Below are 16,503 nucleotides of genomic sequence, written 5' to 3' on the forward strand. Positions count from 1 at the left end.
CTTACAGTTTTAACAAAAAACTGTGAGAGGCAATGACCAAATTACAATTTTGATTGGTTTGCTTTGTTATTATTTCTATCTCCCCCAAAACTCTGCAGCGTAGAGCCTATTTCAAATTCTTCTAATAGTCTACTTCATGAGTTAAATATGTACATACTGAATAAAGCAGCAGATATACTGTAATTTTTTAAGAAGTAAATCATTTTACATATTATAGGCTGGAGGCAGTTTAACATAATGAGGTTTTTGTTCTGAAAAATCTGATGGCAGTATTTTAAAGCTCAGATTACACAGGTTTGTTAGCTCTTGGCTTGTTTCAAGTATTACTGAGCTATACTTGAAAAACATCTTCAACTTCACATTATTTATAGCTGTCCAATTATAAGGACTTCAGCAGTAAAATATGTGAAGTATAAAGAAGCATGTAATATTGGTGACAAATGCTTCAGAACACCAGGAATAAGGTTACCAAAAAGCAAAGTAAATCTAGAACAAGGAAAGGGAAGAAGGTACATTTATTTAAAATAAAAATAGCAGACAGTCTCTGATAATAAACAAAACCATTTAGATTCCAAGAACATTCAATATACATTGTAACAATGCATATATATTTAGAAAAGCCAAAGACCCATTAAGTAACTTTATTAGAACTTTAGAAAGGAAAAAAAAAAGTATTTTGGCTCCCTCCTGCTAGAGGTCTGCCTACAAACACGACATGCTGGATGTGCGTCCTCTTTCAAGTGTTCTGTACAGCACAGTATTGCACAATGTGTGCATTCATTCTGTAAATACAGTTTCTGAATAAAGTTGCAGTTTCCTTAAGGATAATCCAGAACATGTGAGTGGCTCCATTTAATAAAAATCTTCGTAGGCTGGAAGAACAGTGACAACTGTTTTCCAAAACTTCGCTTTTAACAGAATGTACAAAATAAACTACTAAATCTAGATGCTTTCACATTATTTTGCATGAGTATTAAGTACAGTGTAAAATCTTGAGTTAGCCAAAACTAATGTTTTTAAACTTTACATCAAAGTATTTCTTCATTCTTTTAGCATGGCTGATAAATGTTTTCTGCCACTCACTACTAATGCTTGTGAAACCAAAGAACTTTGAAAAAGAATATGCACTGCTGAAGAAAGAGAGTACCAAAAATGTCACTGAACTTCAGTCTTAAGATACACACAGTTCCTGTTGGACAATGGGCTGTGCAAGTTTACTATCTTCAGTCTTTTCATGTCCTGGGGCATGGCAAGTAGTCTTCCGCTTAAATAATCGCAGACTCAATCGTAATAATTCATTGTCTACCATTGGAGTACTTGTGTAAGCTTGTTTTACCGTGCCCTATTTGGAGAAAACAAAACAAAACAAATGTACATTATTAGTTGACAATAAAAAAGGTTAACTTCTAACAAAAATATAAAAGTTATAAAAAAATTAATTGGGGATGGATATTAACTGTATTGGATATCTAACAGTAAAATTAGGAAATGTTTTCAGACTGGAGGAATCTAAGGAAAGAAAGCAATATATATATATATATATATTTTATTGATTTCAGAGAAGAGGGAGAGACAGAAACATCAATGATGAGAGAGAATCATTGATCAGCTGCCTCCTGCACAACCCCTTCTGGGGATTGAACCCACAACCTGGGCATGTGTCCTGACCGGGAATAGAACCGTGACCTCCTGGTTTACAGGCTGACACTCAACCACCGAGCCACACCAGCCAGGCAAGAAAGCAATCTTTAGAGGGCACCTGGTCTATCTTCTTACCTAATGTAGGAGTCTTCTCAACAATCCCTGACAGGTAACTGACTAGTGTTTACTTCATTTCTAATGAGAAAAAAACAGAACAAAAACACACCACACCACACTGTACAATCTAAGTTGAACAGTACTACTTCTTTTATATGTTGAAATAAAAATCTCTTTTATGGAGCTATACACTAACTCAATCTTCCTTTTACATGATAGTCTTTCAGTTCTCTAAAGAGAAGCACTAAACATTCTACACTCCTTATTGATATGTTAATGCTCCGTAAAGATGTGGGCTCTAGAATGGAATAAATCTCCCTTGAACTAAAATGTATATCTCTATTACGGTAACTTAAAGCTACATTAGCATTTTTGGAAGTTATTGTTATAAAATTTTGTTAAATGTTCTCCAACCATGTGTATAATGAAGTAAAGTTTGAGTATCTCCAGGCTTCTGCCATTTATTTTCTTGCTAGGATCTTTAAAGGAACAGTGTATTCTTTGATCACATGTGCATTTATAAAAATACAGAAAAACTGACTTTTTATGCATAGTTCTGTGCATGCAAAACCATGACCCCAGAGACATTTCATCACTGAAAAAAACTCCCTTTGCTGCCTCCTTGTATTCACACCCTCTTTATTCTGTGACCCTTGACAAACAATAAGTGTCTGTTACTGTTCCAGAACATCTTATAAATGGAGTCATACAGCAAATATGATCTTTTAAGATTAGTTTCTTTCACTTCATCATAATGCCTTTGAAATTCTTCCATGTTGTTGATAGTACTAAAGGCTTGGTTATTTATTACCAATTAGTAAGCCATTGTATGGGAGCGCCACTGTTAGCCAGTTCAACGACACTGGGCTTATTTCTAGTTTTGGAGATTGTAAATAGAGCTGCTATAAATGCTTGTGTAAAGGTTTTTATATGAACATAAGTTTTCATTAAAAAACAAACAAACATGTTTTTATTGACTTTTAGATAGATAGATAGAGAGAGATATGAGAGAGAAACATCTATCAGCTGCCTCCTGCATGCCCCCTATTGGGGATTAAACCCGAAATCCAGGCATGCACCCTGACTGGGAATCGAACCAGTGACCTCTTGGTGCATGTGAAGATGCTCAAATCCACTGAGCCACACTGGCCAGGCAAGTTTTCATTTTCTAAGGTAAATACATAGCAATGGGATTGTTAGGTAAGTATACATTTACCCTTATAAGAAATTACGAAACTCTCTTCTAAAATAGCTCTACCATTTGTATTCTCACCAGCAATACATTGGAGTTTCAATTGCTCTGCATTCTCATCAAATTTGATTTTTTCAGGGTTGTTTTTTTTTAGCTATTTGTAATAGGTTGTTAATGGTATCTCATTGAAGTTGTAACTGCATCCCCTAAAGCTAATGATGTTAAACATCTTTTCATGTGCTTATCAGACATTTCATCCTCTTTGAAGTGTCTACTCAAGTCTTTCACCCACTGAAAAAATTGGGTTGCTTTTTTCTTACTGTTAATTTTTGAGTTCTTTATATATTCTGGATACAAGTTCTTTTTCAAAATGTGATTTGCAAATATTTTCCCCCAGTATACTTGTCTTTACATTATCTGTCTGTCACAGAATAAAAATTTTAAACTTTGACAATCAATTATTTCAAAATAAAAAGTTTTAATTAAAAAACAACAATGGCTTTTAAAACTCTCTACCTCCAACTGACTGGTCATAAGTGTGTGGGTCTATTTCGGGATTCTGTTTTGTTCCATTGATCTAAGTGTCTATCCCTCCACTAATACCACAACATTTTGAGTGCTGTGGCTTTATAGTAAATCTTAAAATCGGGTAGTGTGAGTCTTTCCAACTTTATTAATCTTTTGTTCATCTTTTTAAAAATTATTTTGGCTATTCTAGTTTCTTTGACTTCCCATGTAAATTTTAGAATCAGCTTGTCTATATCTAAAAAAAAACCTGCTGGAATTTTTACTAGAACTGTGTTAAATCTGTATATCAACTTAGGGAGAATCACAATCTTAACTATATGGAGTCTTCCAATCTATAAATACAATATGCCTCTCCATTTATTTAGGTCTCCTTTGATTTTTTACATCAGTGTTTTGTAGATTTTAGCATACAGACCCTGAACATTTTGTTAGATTCATACCTAAGCACTTCATTTTGGGGGAGCTGTTGAAAAGGGCAATTTTGTTCTCATTTCAGTTCCTAGGTACAGAAATTCAATTGCTTTTTGCATCTTGATTGTATCCTGAATCCTTATTATCTCACTTATAAGTTCTAAAGATATTTTTTGGTAAATTACTTTAGACCTTTTATTTAGGCAATTCTGTTGTCTGTGATTAAGACAGTTTTATTTTCTTTTCAATCTGTATGCCTTTTATTTTTCTTGCCATGCTGAACATACTAGGACTTCCAGTACAGTGTTGAATAGGGTAGTGAGAGAGAACCTCCTTGCCTCGCTCCTGATCACTGTGGGATATCTTTCAAACTTTTACCATTAAATATTATGTTAGCTAAGGCTTTTTTGTAGATACCGTTTATAAGGTTAAGATTCCTTTTAATTCCAGTTAGTTGAGAATTTTTACTGTAAAGGAATGCTAAATTTTGTCAAATATTTTTTCTGCATCAAATGATACTGTCATGTATTTTTTCAAGTTTATAATATTAAATCAGCCTTTCATTTTGAAGATAATGCACACTAGGTTGTGGTGTCATATTCTTTATATACATTGCTAAATTTGATGTCTTATTATATTTGAGGATTTTTACGTCCATGTTCAGGAGAGATATTGATCTGCAGTTTTCTTTACTTATGATGTTTCTGCCTGGTTGCAATATCAGAGTTTTGCTGGCCTCATAAAATGAGTTGGGAAGTATTTCTGCCTCTTCAATTTTCTTAAGAAATTGTACAGAATTAGCCGAAACCGGTTTGGCTCAGTGGATAGAGCGTCGGCCTGCGGACTGAGGGGTCTCAGGTTCGATTCCGGTCAAGGGCATGTACCTGGGTTGTGGGCACATCCCCAGTGGGAGATGTGCAGGAGGCAGCTGATCGATGTTTCTCTCCCATCGATGTTTCTAACTCTCTTATCTCTCTCCCTTCCTCTCTGTAAAAAATCAATAAAATATATTTTTTAAAAAAAAAAAAAAGAAATTGTACAGAATTGGTGTTAATTTTTTCTTTAATGTTTGGTAGACTTTGCCAGGGAAACCATCTGGGACTGCAGATTTCCTTCTCAGGTTTTGAACTACAAATTCAATTAAAAAAAAAACAAAAAAACAAAAAAACACCCCAAAACAGACATAGCACTCTTCAGGTTATCTATCACTTTTTTTTTTTTTTTTATAAATACAGTGGGGCCTTGACTTACGAGTGTCCCAACTAACGAGTTTTTCGAGATACGAGCCGTCTCGGCCGATTTTTTGCTTTGAGTTGCGAGCTAAAATTCGGGTTACGAGCCAGCTTCAGATACCCCACCGCTAGTTGGCGCAGCGAACGTCACAGTGAACGCCACAACATCAGCCCAGCATCACGTGCCATTATAATGGTGAAAATTGCTTTGACATACGAGTAATTTGAGTTATGAGCTCCGTCACAGAATGAATTAAACTCGTAAGTCCAGGCCCCACTGTAAATCTATTGTTCAGATTATTACAGTTGTTCCTCTTCTTTTCCCCCCATAGCTCCCCTCCACCCAGTTCCCATCTCACCCTCTGCCCTTACCCCCCCCACTGTCCTCATCCATAGGTGCACAATTTTTGTCCAGTCTCTTCCCGCATCTCCCACACCCCTTTCCCCCCCAAGAATAATAAGTCCATTCCCTTTCTATGCCCCTGATGCTATTATAATCACCAGTTCATTCTGTTCATCATATTATTTATTCACTTGATTCTTAGATTCACTTGTTGATAGATGCATATTTGTTGTTCATAATTAGTATCTTTACCTTTTTCTTCTTCTTCCTCTTCTTAAAGGATACCTTTCAGTATTTCATACAATACTGGTTTGGTGGTGATGCACTCCTTTAGCTTTTCCTTATCTGTGAAGCTCTTTATCTGACCTTCAATTCTGAATGATAGCTTTGCTGGATAAAGTAATCTTGGTTGTAGATTCTTGGCATTCATCACTTTGAATATTTCTTGCCACTCCCTTCTGGCCTGCAAAGTTTCTGTTGAGAAATCAGCTGACAGTCATATGGGTATTCCCTTGTAGGTAACTGACTTTTTTCTCTTGCTGCTTTTAAGATTCTCTCTTTGTCTTTTGCTCTTGGCATTTTAATTATGATGTGTCTTGGTGTGGTCCTCTTTGGATTCCTTTCGTTTCGGGTTCTCTGCACTTCCTGGACTTGTAAGTCTATTTCTTTCACCAGGTAGGGGAAGTTTTCTGTCATTTTTTCTTCAAATAGGTTTTCAATATCTTGCTCTCTCTCATCTTCTGGCACCCCTATAATTTTGATGTTGGTACGTTTGAAGCTGTCCCAGAGGCTCCTTACACTATCTTCGTATTTTCGGATTCTCTTTTCATTTTGCTTTTCCGGTTGGGTGTTTTTTGCTTCTTCGCATTTCAAATCTTTGCCTTGATTCTTGCGCTCCTCTGGTCTGCTGTTGGGAGTCTGTATAATATTTGTTATTTCAGTCCGTGTATGCTTAATTTCTAGTTGGTTCTTTATCATAACATCGAGGGTCTCATTAGATTTCTTGTAGATCTCAATAACTTTATCGGCGGCTTCTAGACAGTTCTTGAGAGACCTTAAAAGTGTGGTTCTGAACTCAATATCCTCCACTGACAGTTTTGTCCTGTTTCTTTGTCTCTGCATTTTTTATGCTTTCTTAGTGCACCCCCTAGTGGTCTTTGTGCGCAGTGTTGTTGTAGTTAAGCCTTGATTGTTGTAGTTAATACTAGGGGGATTTGACCTCCAGGCCAACTGGCTGTGAGAATCAGCTGTGTCTGCAGTGGGAAAACTTCTGTCCTCTAGGGAGGTGCTAATCTAGCCTTTGCCTGAGGCCATCTGGCAAATGGCTCTGCCCAGGGCTTGGGCGGGGCAGGTCACACCGGAACAACAGAGTGGGTGGAGGGAGCAGTTATGGCCGCTCTCAGTCCCGACCCCAGAGGCTCTGCCTCTCAGAGTCCCAGCAACCGCTGCAAACCTCGGAGAGAAAGCTGCCCTCGAGTTCCGACTGATGCCAGACAGTCCTGCTTCTCCCGTTTGAGTCTGAGTCCCTAGAGACTCTCCCAGAACTGGAGCTCAGAATCTGAGACTCCCTCACAATTGAAAACGACAACCGCGCCCTCATCTACCAGCCTGCTCCGTGCGTACCTCCGCACCTTTGTATTTTCTGCACTGCGCCTCCTGAGTCTCGTATGCTGTTCTCTTTCCTTCTAGTTGAAGAATTTCCCCTCAGCCAGTCTTCCTGTTGTTCTGGGCGATGTCTGTTCCGTCTTTTAGTTGTATTTTTGAAGTGGTTGTTCGAGGCAGCTAACTCCAGTGTTTACCTATGCTGGCATCTTGGTTGTCCCCAGGTGTACGATTTTTGTCCAGTCTCTTCCCGCACCCCCCACGCCCCCTCCCCCGAGAATTGTCAGTCCACTCCCTTTCTATGCCCCTGATGCTATTATATTCACCAGTTTACTCTGTTCATCGGATTTTTTGTTCACTTGATTTTTAGATTCACTTGTTGATAGATATGTAATTGTTGTTCATAATTTGTATCTTTACCTTTTTTCTTCTTCTTCCTCTTCTTAAAGAATAGCTTTCAGCATTTCATATAATACTGGTTTGGTGGTGATGAACTCCTTTAGCTTTTTCTTATCAGTGAAGTTCTTTATCTGACCTTCAATTCTGAATGATAGCTTTGCTGGGTAGAGTAATCTTGATTGTAGGTTCTTGCTATTCATCACTTTGAATATTTCTTGCCACTCCCTTCTGGCCTGCACAGTTCCTGTTGAGAAATCAGCTGACAATCGTATGGGTACTCCCTGTAGGTAACTGACTTTTTTCTCTTGCTGCTTTTAAGATTCTCTCTTTGTCTTTTGCTCTTGGCATTTTAATTATGATGTGTCTTGGAGTGGTCCTCTTTGGATTCCTTTTGTTTGGGGTTCTATGCGCTTCCTGGACTTGTAAGTCTATTTCTTTCACCAGGTAGGGGAAGTTTTCTGTCATTATTTCTTCAAATAGGTTTTCAATATCTTGCTCTCTCTCTTCTTCTGGCACCCCCATAATTTGGATGTTGGTACGCTTGAAGTTGTTCCAGAGGCTCCTTACACTATCTTCGTATCTTTGGATTCTTTTTTCTTTTTGTTTTACGGTTGGGTGTTTTTTGCTTCTTCGTATTTCAAATCTTTGACTTGATTCTTGAGATCCGCTATACTGCTGTTGGATCTCTGTATATTATTCTTTATTTCAGTCAGTGTATGCTTAATTTCTAGTTGGTCCTTTTTCATATCCTCGAGGGTCTCACTAAACTTATCGGTGGTTTCGAGAAAATTCCTGAAAAACCTTATAACTGTGGTTTTGAACTCTATATTCAGTAGTTTGCTTTCCTCCATTTCTGTCATTTGTGACCTGTTTCTTTGTCTCCGCATTTTGGCTGCTTCCCTGTGTTGTTAGAGTGGCTTTGTGTGCTAGGTGTCCTATAGGGCCTAGTGGCTCGGCCTCCACAATTACCTGAGGTGGACACTCTTGGTGTACCACTTTGTGGGCTTTGTGCACAGTCTTGTTGTAGTTAAGCCTTGATTGTTGTTGGTATCACTGGGAGGAATTGACCTCCAGGCCAATTGGCTGTGAGAATCAGCTGTGTCTACAGTGGGAGAACTTCTGTGCTGAAGACACCCTTATGGGGCAAGACTTGCTTCAATGGGGCTTTGGTGCTCACTGAGTCTGCCCACTGAGCGTGTCCCTTATGGATCTAAGGAGTTGTAATCTGGATGGTCCCACTCTGACCACTAGGTACACAGCCCCTTGGATCTCTAAGGAGGTGCTAATTTAGCCTCTGCCTGAGGCTACCTAGCAGGAGCTATGGAGAGATCTGCAGATTCCTCTTCTTTGTTTGGGGTTTGGAGGTGCCTAGATGAGGCCCAGCTGTGAAGCAATACAAGCTGCTGTGGGGCCTTGAGCCTTCTTTTGGATGTTCTGGGTCTCTCTGACCCAGCTGCAGTTTGTTAGGTAATTTTAGATTGCAAAGGGCCAGGCCATTCATATGCAAAAGCCTCTGCGCACAGCTTGGGTGGGGTTTCAGGGAATCAACAGGGCGGAGGAAGCAGCTATGGCTTCTCCTCAGTTCTACCCTAAGAGGCCCTGCGTCTCAGTGTCCCGCGGTAATCGCTGCAAGCACCTCTGAGAGAAAGCCACCCTCGAGTTCTGATCAATGCCAGACAGTACAGTTTCTCCCTGTATGAGTCTGGGTCCTCAGAGACTCGCCTGGAACTGGAGTCAGGGCCGTCGGGAGCTTGAGACTTCCTCCCGATGGAAAAAGACACCAGCATCCTCCGTTGCCAGTCCTTTCCACGTGCACCTCCTGAGTCTCAGTGTGCTTTTCTCTTTCCTTCTAGTTGTAGAATTTCCACTCAGCCAGCCTTCCTGTGGTTCTGGGTGATGTCTGTTTTGTCTTTAGTTGTAGTTTTGAAGTTGTTGTGTGAGGCAGCAATTTCAGGTGTTTGCCTATGCTGCCATCTTGGTTTCTCCTATCTATCACTTCTTGAATAAGTTTTGATAGTTTGTAGCTTTTAGAGGAACAGATTCTTTTCTTCTAAATTGTTAAATTTATGTGCATAGAGTTGTTTACAGTACTGTGTGATCCTTTTAATATTTGTGAGATTTGCAGTGGTATACCCTCTTTCATTGATATTGATAATTTGTGTTTTATTTTTCACTTTATCAGTATGGGGAGGGGATTGTCAATTTTATTCATCTCTTCAAAGAATCAGCTTTTGGTTTCATGAATGTTCTCTTATGTTTTTCCAGTATGAATTTTATTGATTTCTGGTATTATTTCCTTCCTTTTGCTTGATACAGGTTCTGTACATTCTTTTGATACTACAATGCAGCTAAGAGTTCTTTTAGTACCTTTCACCTATCTTTTCTGCTATGAACTGTAATTTAGATACTTTAAAAATCATTCTCCTAAATATAATCATGCCAATTTACGGGGGAGGGGTCAATGGTTTTCTACTTTCTTTTTGTCACTTGGTACCCCTTACCTCCTATTCTGTACTTTTCTTTCATAGTCAGTGGCCTGTGCCCGTATGAAGGACTATAAGATTCTGAGCAATGGTTCTCAAGAAATTTTCAGGGGCATTTTTGGTTATCAAAAATTCTGAAGCCATTATGGCATATTAGAGGAGGAAACAGGGAATGTTACATAATATTTTTTAATAAAAAGGGGCAGGCCCTGGCCAGGTGGCTCAGTTGGTTGGAGTGTCACCCATACACCAAAAGAGGTTTGCAAGTTCAATTCCAGGTTAGGGCATATATCTAGGTTGTGAATTTGATCCTTGGTTGGGGCACATATGGGCTGCAACCAATCGATGTCTCTCTCCCACTCTCAATCTCTGTCTCTGTCTCTCTCAATAAAAACATACCCTCAGGTGAGAATAAAATAATCCTATATAATAAAAGGGTAATATGCAAATTGACCCTAACAGCAGAACGACTGGGAATGACTGGTCACTATTATGACACACTGACCACCAGGGGGCAGACGCTCAATGCAGGAGCTGCGCCCTGGTGGTCAGTGTGCTCCCACAGGGGGATCTCTGCTCAGCCACAAGCCAGGCTGACGGCTGCCAGTACAGCAGTGGTGGTGGGAGCCTCTCCCGCCTCCTCAGCAGCACTAAGGATGTCCGACTCCAGTTTAGGCCTGCTCCCCGCTGGCAAGTGGACATCCCCCAAGGGCTCCTGGGCTGCCAGAGCAATGTCTGACTGCCAGCTTAGGCCCAATCCCCTGGGGAGCAGGCCTAAGCCAGCAGGTGGTCATCCCCCAAGGGGTCCCAGACTGCGAGGGCACATTTCAGGCTGAGGGACCCTGAGTGCACAAATTTTTGTGCACTGGGCCTCTAGTAAATAAATAAAAAGATACACAATTCTGATTAGATTAAAATCCATAGAGTCTTTCTCAAGTGGGGTTCCTTACATGAACTAAACATAAACAAAAAATAATTTGCGTGATTATATTTTATTTAAATACCAGGGATGATATAACTATTACCATTTTAGATGCATAAGATGTTGATTCAGCCCTAGCCGGTTGCTCAGTGGTTAGAGCGTTGGCCCACAGACTAAAGGGTCGCAGATCTGATTGAGGTCAAGTGCACACCTTGGTTGCAAGCTCATCACCACCCCGGTTGGGGCATGTGAAGGTATTATTGTTTCGTTCAATCAATGTATCTTTCTCACATTGATGTTTCTCTCTCTGTCTCTCCCTCTCCCTTCCACTCTCTTTAAAAATCAATGGAGTCCAGCTGGCATGGCTCAGTGGTTTAGCATTGACCTATGAACCAGGAGGTCACAGTTTGATTCCCAGTCAGGGCATATGCCGGGTTGCTGGTTTGATCCCCAGTGTGGGGCATGCAGAAGGCAGCCAATCAATGATTCTCTCTCATCACTGATGTTTCTCTCTCTCTCTCCCCCACTCTCCCTTTCTGAAATCAACAAAATATATTTTTAAAAAAATCAATGGAAAAAATATCCTTGGGTGAGAATTAAAAAAAAGAAAGAAAGAAAAAAGAAGTTGATTCAGTATATACAGGTTTAGGGCCCTAGCACTTGATTCTCTCAGAGAAATTTCCAGTTGAGGAAGGCTGCAAGGAGAGATGAGTACTTAAGCAACGGAATAGAGACTACTAGGTACATACTGAAATGGGAGTACAAAGGAGAGAATGATTGTAGCAACTCTGTCGAAAGTAATTTTCAGTCAGGTCGTTAAGCTGAGAAGACTTAAAAATTTTCCTATTCCTTATATCTGTTTCCATTTTAATCTTTAGAGATGAGTTCATCCCTCTCTTTCTCATAAATTTAATGTCCTCCACAAATCTGAGTATTTTTCTTTAATGAAGTATCCTTTATTTAGCAATGTTTTCCTTAATGTTTCCAAGTAAAAAGTTAACAAATTAAATGCTTATCTAAATTTTTAGGACCAACTCTCTTTTGTCACATTACCCATGCCCACAAAATCACATTCCCAAATTAAAATCCCAGTTTCTTAGCTTCAAAAAGTCTAAAACGTTTTCAATTTCTAATGATCAGATCCCTTCTCAATCTAAACTAATTTCTATTTCTCTCATATTTCAATTCCCTTTATTCTTCTCAAGTAAATGCTTACATATAATCACTTGTATTTATTTCCCTCTCTTTCAACTTGATACACTCTCATAAATTCTATAAATATTCTCACCATATTCTGGGGAATACTTTTCCTTAACCCTCAATTTAAATAAATTTCTAGTATGTTTAATTATCTAAAAAAACTTTTCACAATGAAATGAAAAATATTTAAAGCAAACAAAAGTATGTAATTCATAATACTCAACAAACACTTTGCATTTGTACCAAAACAATAATACCTTCTCATTTTTAACAAGCTGCTTTCGGATTGCAGAATCCCGTCTGAAGCATAATGCTTTACAACATGGTCCAAGATTACTAAGAAGACTTGCTCTTTCTTCTTTTCGTAGTAATGCAGCCATATTGAGAGCCCCCAATTCATGTTCAAAAAGATTGTCTGCATCTTTCAAAAACCAAAAACACACATTAAGTTTTCCTAAAATATAAAAGTAATACTGCTTAGATGAATATTTCACAGTCTGTACTTCATCAAAGTTACCAACATTGATAAAAATTATTTTACATTAAAGGCGATATATTCTCTGTGAAAGTTATTCAGTATGTAGTTTTGTTGCTAGTCTGAAACAAAAATAAGCTTTCTGACAGCCGCTTTAAGTTTAAGGTACAAGAAAAGCAGACTCGGAAGTGAGAATTTAGACACTGATTACAACTATTAACTGGGAAGAAAAGATCAAGTTAAGAATTAATGAAGTCAAATTCAGAATATTGCACACCATCAACAAGTACTTAAAGTTCTAGATTTCAGGACCTTACTGTAGCAAGATTCAAATGTAATAATATGACTACAGTCTGTGACCTCTTAAAAAACCAGGCTAGCATTCTAAGAATTGGCCAAGAGTGCCAAAGGTACCAGGTACTGCTTCTATATCAAGATGATCCAATAGGTTAATGTTAGAGCCCACAAAGAAAAGCAGTAAATAACACATAAGTAAAAACAAAACTGACACCTTTGATTGAAACAGCATTGAATATTTCATTCTCATTTTCTGAACTGTAAAGCACAGTGAGATTAGATAATTAACAAAAACCTAGTCTCAGACAATATACTTAGCAAATAAGTTATATACATAGTCAATAAGTATATAAGAAAAGCTTCCACAGCTGGACCAGGATACCTTATAGGCAAAGAAGGCAGTTCCTCAGGTGATTCTGAGATACAAATGTCTGAGCCAAACAATGACAGTCACATATGTATACCATTAAAAAAACAACAAAAAACCCATTAACTACCATTCCATTATAGAAGAATTTGCAAGGAGACCCATGCCATCCTTGAATATTGCTCAAGACAAATTTCTTTGTATAGGAATTCTTAACACATACTTGTAAACATCCCTAGACTGATTAAACACATACTTAAGTACAAGCAGAACAAAGGAAACAAAGTAACTGGAAAAGTGCAACTCAAAAGAATTTAATCATACTACAATGAGAAAACCTAGAAAAAAGCAATTTAAATGTTAGTATATTGTTGACCCTTGAACAAGGTGGGAGCTGGGGGCGGGGAGTGCCAACCCGCTGCACAGTAAAAAATCTGCCTGTAACTTTGACTCCCCCAAAACTCAGTTTTCCTTGGAATCCACAGAGGAATTGGTTCCAGGATCCCCCACAGGTACCAAAACCCAGAGATGCTCAAGTCCCTTATATAAAATGGCATAGAACAATGCATCCATGGATTCCTAACTGGATCAAAAATACTGCTTTTTCACCCGAGGTGACTGTATGTATATTGAAAAATCCACATATAAGTGGACCCACACAGTTCAAACCCGTGTTGCTCAACAGTTAACTGTGCATACAATAAGTTTTATACTTTAAGAATTTAAGGTTCCTGGAATATTTTTATAAGTTACATATGGTGCTGCCCAGCTGGCTCAGTGCTTGAGCATCGACCTATGAACCAGGAGGTCAGGATTTGATTCCTGGTCAGGGCACATGCCCACGTTTTGGGTTCAATCCCCAGTGAGGGGACATGTAGGAGGCAGCTGATCAATGATTCTCTCTCATCATTGATGTTTCTCTCTCTCTCTCTCTCTCTCTCTCTCTCTCTCTCTCTCTCTCTCTCTCTCTCTCTCTCCCCCTCTCCCTCTCTCCCCCTCTTTCCCTTTCTCTCTGAAATCAATAAAAATATATTAAAAAAAAATTACATATGGTGTCCTAGCCGGTTTGCTCAGTGATTAGAGTGTTGGCCTACAGACTGAAGGGTCTTGGGTTTGATTCTGGCCAAGGTCACCACCTACCTAGGTTGCAGGCTCAACCCCTGGCCCTGGTCGGGGCATGTGTGGGAGGCAACCAATAGATGTGACTCTCTCACATCGATGTTTCTCTTTCTGCCTCTCTCCCTCCCTTCCACTCTCTAAAAAAATAAATCAATGGAATATGCTCGGGTGAGGATTAACAACAAAATTACATATGGAATGTGGGGATTGGGGCACTGAAATAGACCCAGTAAAATAGAAAAATTGGTATCAATTCTTTCACAAATATTTATTGAATACCTACTATGTGTCAGGTAGTTTTCTAAGCAATGGCATAATTAGTAAGAACATATCATTAGACACTGGATAGAGCAGTAAACAAAACTAAGTTCTATTTCTTAGAAAACTTATATTCAGCATCCTATGTCAGTTCTCTAGCAAAGCAATCATAGCAAAATATAGGACTGGTAAAGAACAGTGAAATCCCTCTCTACAGAGTGTATTTTCATTATTGAGAGTAAGCCAGGGTCAAACTGTATATTATAATTAGCAAAATTAAACTAGATTTTAACTTGAAATGCCATTTGCAAAAGTCACAGGAGTCAAAGGTGGATAAGACCTTAGAGGTTTCATTTCAACATTTTATGCACACAGGAGTTACTTGCTTAAGATCACAGAGCAACCAAAAACGGTAGAAAGAGTAGAGCAATAACCTAAGACTTCGGTCACCTGTCAGGCTATACACATTCACAATTATAATTTAAATATGTTTCATATACATACATTCTATGTTTACTGAAAAATATTAAAATCAAGAGTTTTACTGATTGTTAGCAGCTGAAAGGGCATGGATTCATGAAACTCTTAAAAGAATTTTTTAATAATAAAAACCTTAATTCTTTTAACTAAACATTTTTACTCTACTGAACATTATATAAAAGTAAATAATGTTACTTTCATCTTTTACCTCCTTTCCACACGCCCTCCTCATTTTTGTCTTGATAAGGTCTAAAATCAATGTGATAAAATAGTTTCAAATTAAAGAGTAGCAGTTAATATTTACTGAGTGTTACAACACATCAGAAACTGTTGTATTTTACTTGTAATAACTCATATGTTCCTCCTAACAATCATATGAAGTTGGTGGTGTCATTGTTCCCAGCTTAAGATGGTGACACTAACACAGAGAGATCAAGTAATAGCTAGTAAGGGGTATGTCTATTGGAATCCAGACCATTTGGCCTAGAGACCCAGATTTTAACAACTTTTTTAAAGGTTCAGCCTACACAACTGTATTTGGGTAGAAGTCCCCATTTCGCAGGAAAAAGGGCTGCCAAGACATCCATTTTGCTTAGATATGGAAATATCTAGTCTATTTCCCTAGGCTCTGCTTCATTTAGCCCTGGTGAAACAATTGAGTACTTTGTTCAAAGTAATTTTGATACAAAAAGATAATTATGCTATTTTCACAACTTTTCTATTAGCGTAACTTTTTCTCAAAATAAATTTTAAAAAGAAATTCTCTCCATGAGAATTAAATGATGAATAAGTGGTTTCTCAAAAAAAAAAAAAAAAAAAAAAGATTAATCCAATATTACAATATTATTAGAACAGAACATAATCCTTTCAAAGGCATCTTAGTATTTATAACACACAATGTACAATCAAAGTAGAATAGAATTACCTTTGGGTTTTTCTAAGAGTCTCTGACATGTTTCTTTGACTTTAGTAAAGAGTTCAGAACCTGCCAGCTTTTTAGAAATCCCAACTCTCAGCATAACAGCTCCAGGTGTAAATTTTAAGAGTGCAGCCCCAGGCTCTCGTGGTTCTTTTGGATGCTTTGGCATAAGACCAGACCAATCCACATCTATCACATCTAATGGATCTGTAAAAAGTTAAAGAACAGGAATATTTTTACACGAAGAAATAGTATTCTTGTTATCTAGAGAGAAATATAAATTGCAAAACATAAAAAACATTAAATAATACTTTAAACCAAAAATGTCATATTCTTAAGATGAAAGCTTTCTAGAAACACTCATATTTAGACTCTAAGGACCTTTACAAAAAACAACAGAACTTTCTCACCAAAAGAAAACAGGCAAGCAAACAAAAACCCAAGCAAATTCATTCCTACAAATTGCTTGGGAGATCCCAATGAAAGAACTCCATTATTTCACAAAGAATAATAGGTCT

The 16,503-nt window shown here is 38.1% G+C and overlaps 1 protein-coding gene across 5 annotated transcripts in view; it reads right to left on the reverse strand.

Annotated features, from left to right (window-relative positions):
• Positions 1-496: 496 nt before the first annotated feature.
• The window catches only part of ZC3H13 (zinc finger CCCH-type containing 13), a 126,545-nt gene continuing 110,538 nt past the window's right edge, over positions 497-16,503 (reverse strand). For all 5 annotated transcript variants that reach the window (XM_036296838.1, XM_036296833.1, XM_036296834.1 and 2 more), the window contains 3 exons: positions 15,992-16,192; positions 12,328-12,491; positions 497-1,342 (listed from right to left, as the gene is read on the reverse strand). In XM_036296838.1, the coding sequence (XP_036152731.1) occupies positions 1,172-1,342; positions 12,328-12,491; positions 15,992-16,192 (536 nt within the window). In that variant the 3' untranslated portion in view covers positions 497-1,171. The remainder of the gene's footprint in view (positions 1,343-12,327; positions 12,492-15,991; positions 16,193-16,503) is intronic.

This window comes from Myotis myotis, unplaced genomic scaffold, assembly GCF_014108235.1.
Source record: "Myotis myotis isolate mMyoMyo1 unplaced genomic scaffold, mMyoMyo1.p scaffold_m19_p_3, whole genome shotgun sequence".
Taxonomy (NCBI): Eukaryota; Metazoa; Chordata; class Mammalia; order Chiroptera; family Vespertilionidae; genus Myotis; species Myotis myotis.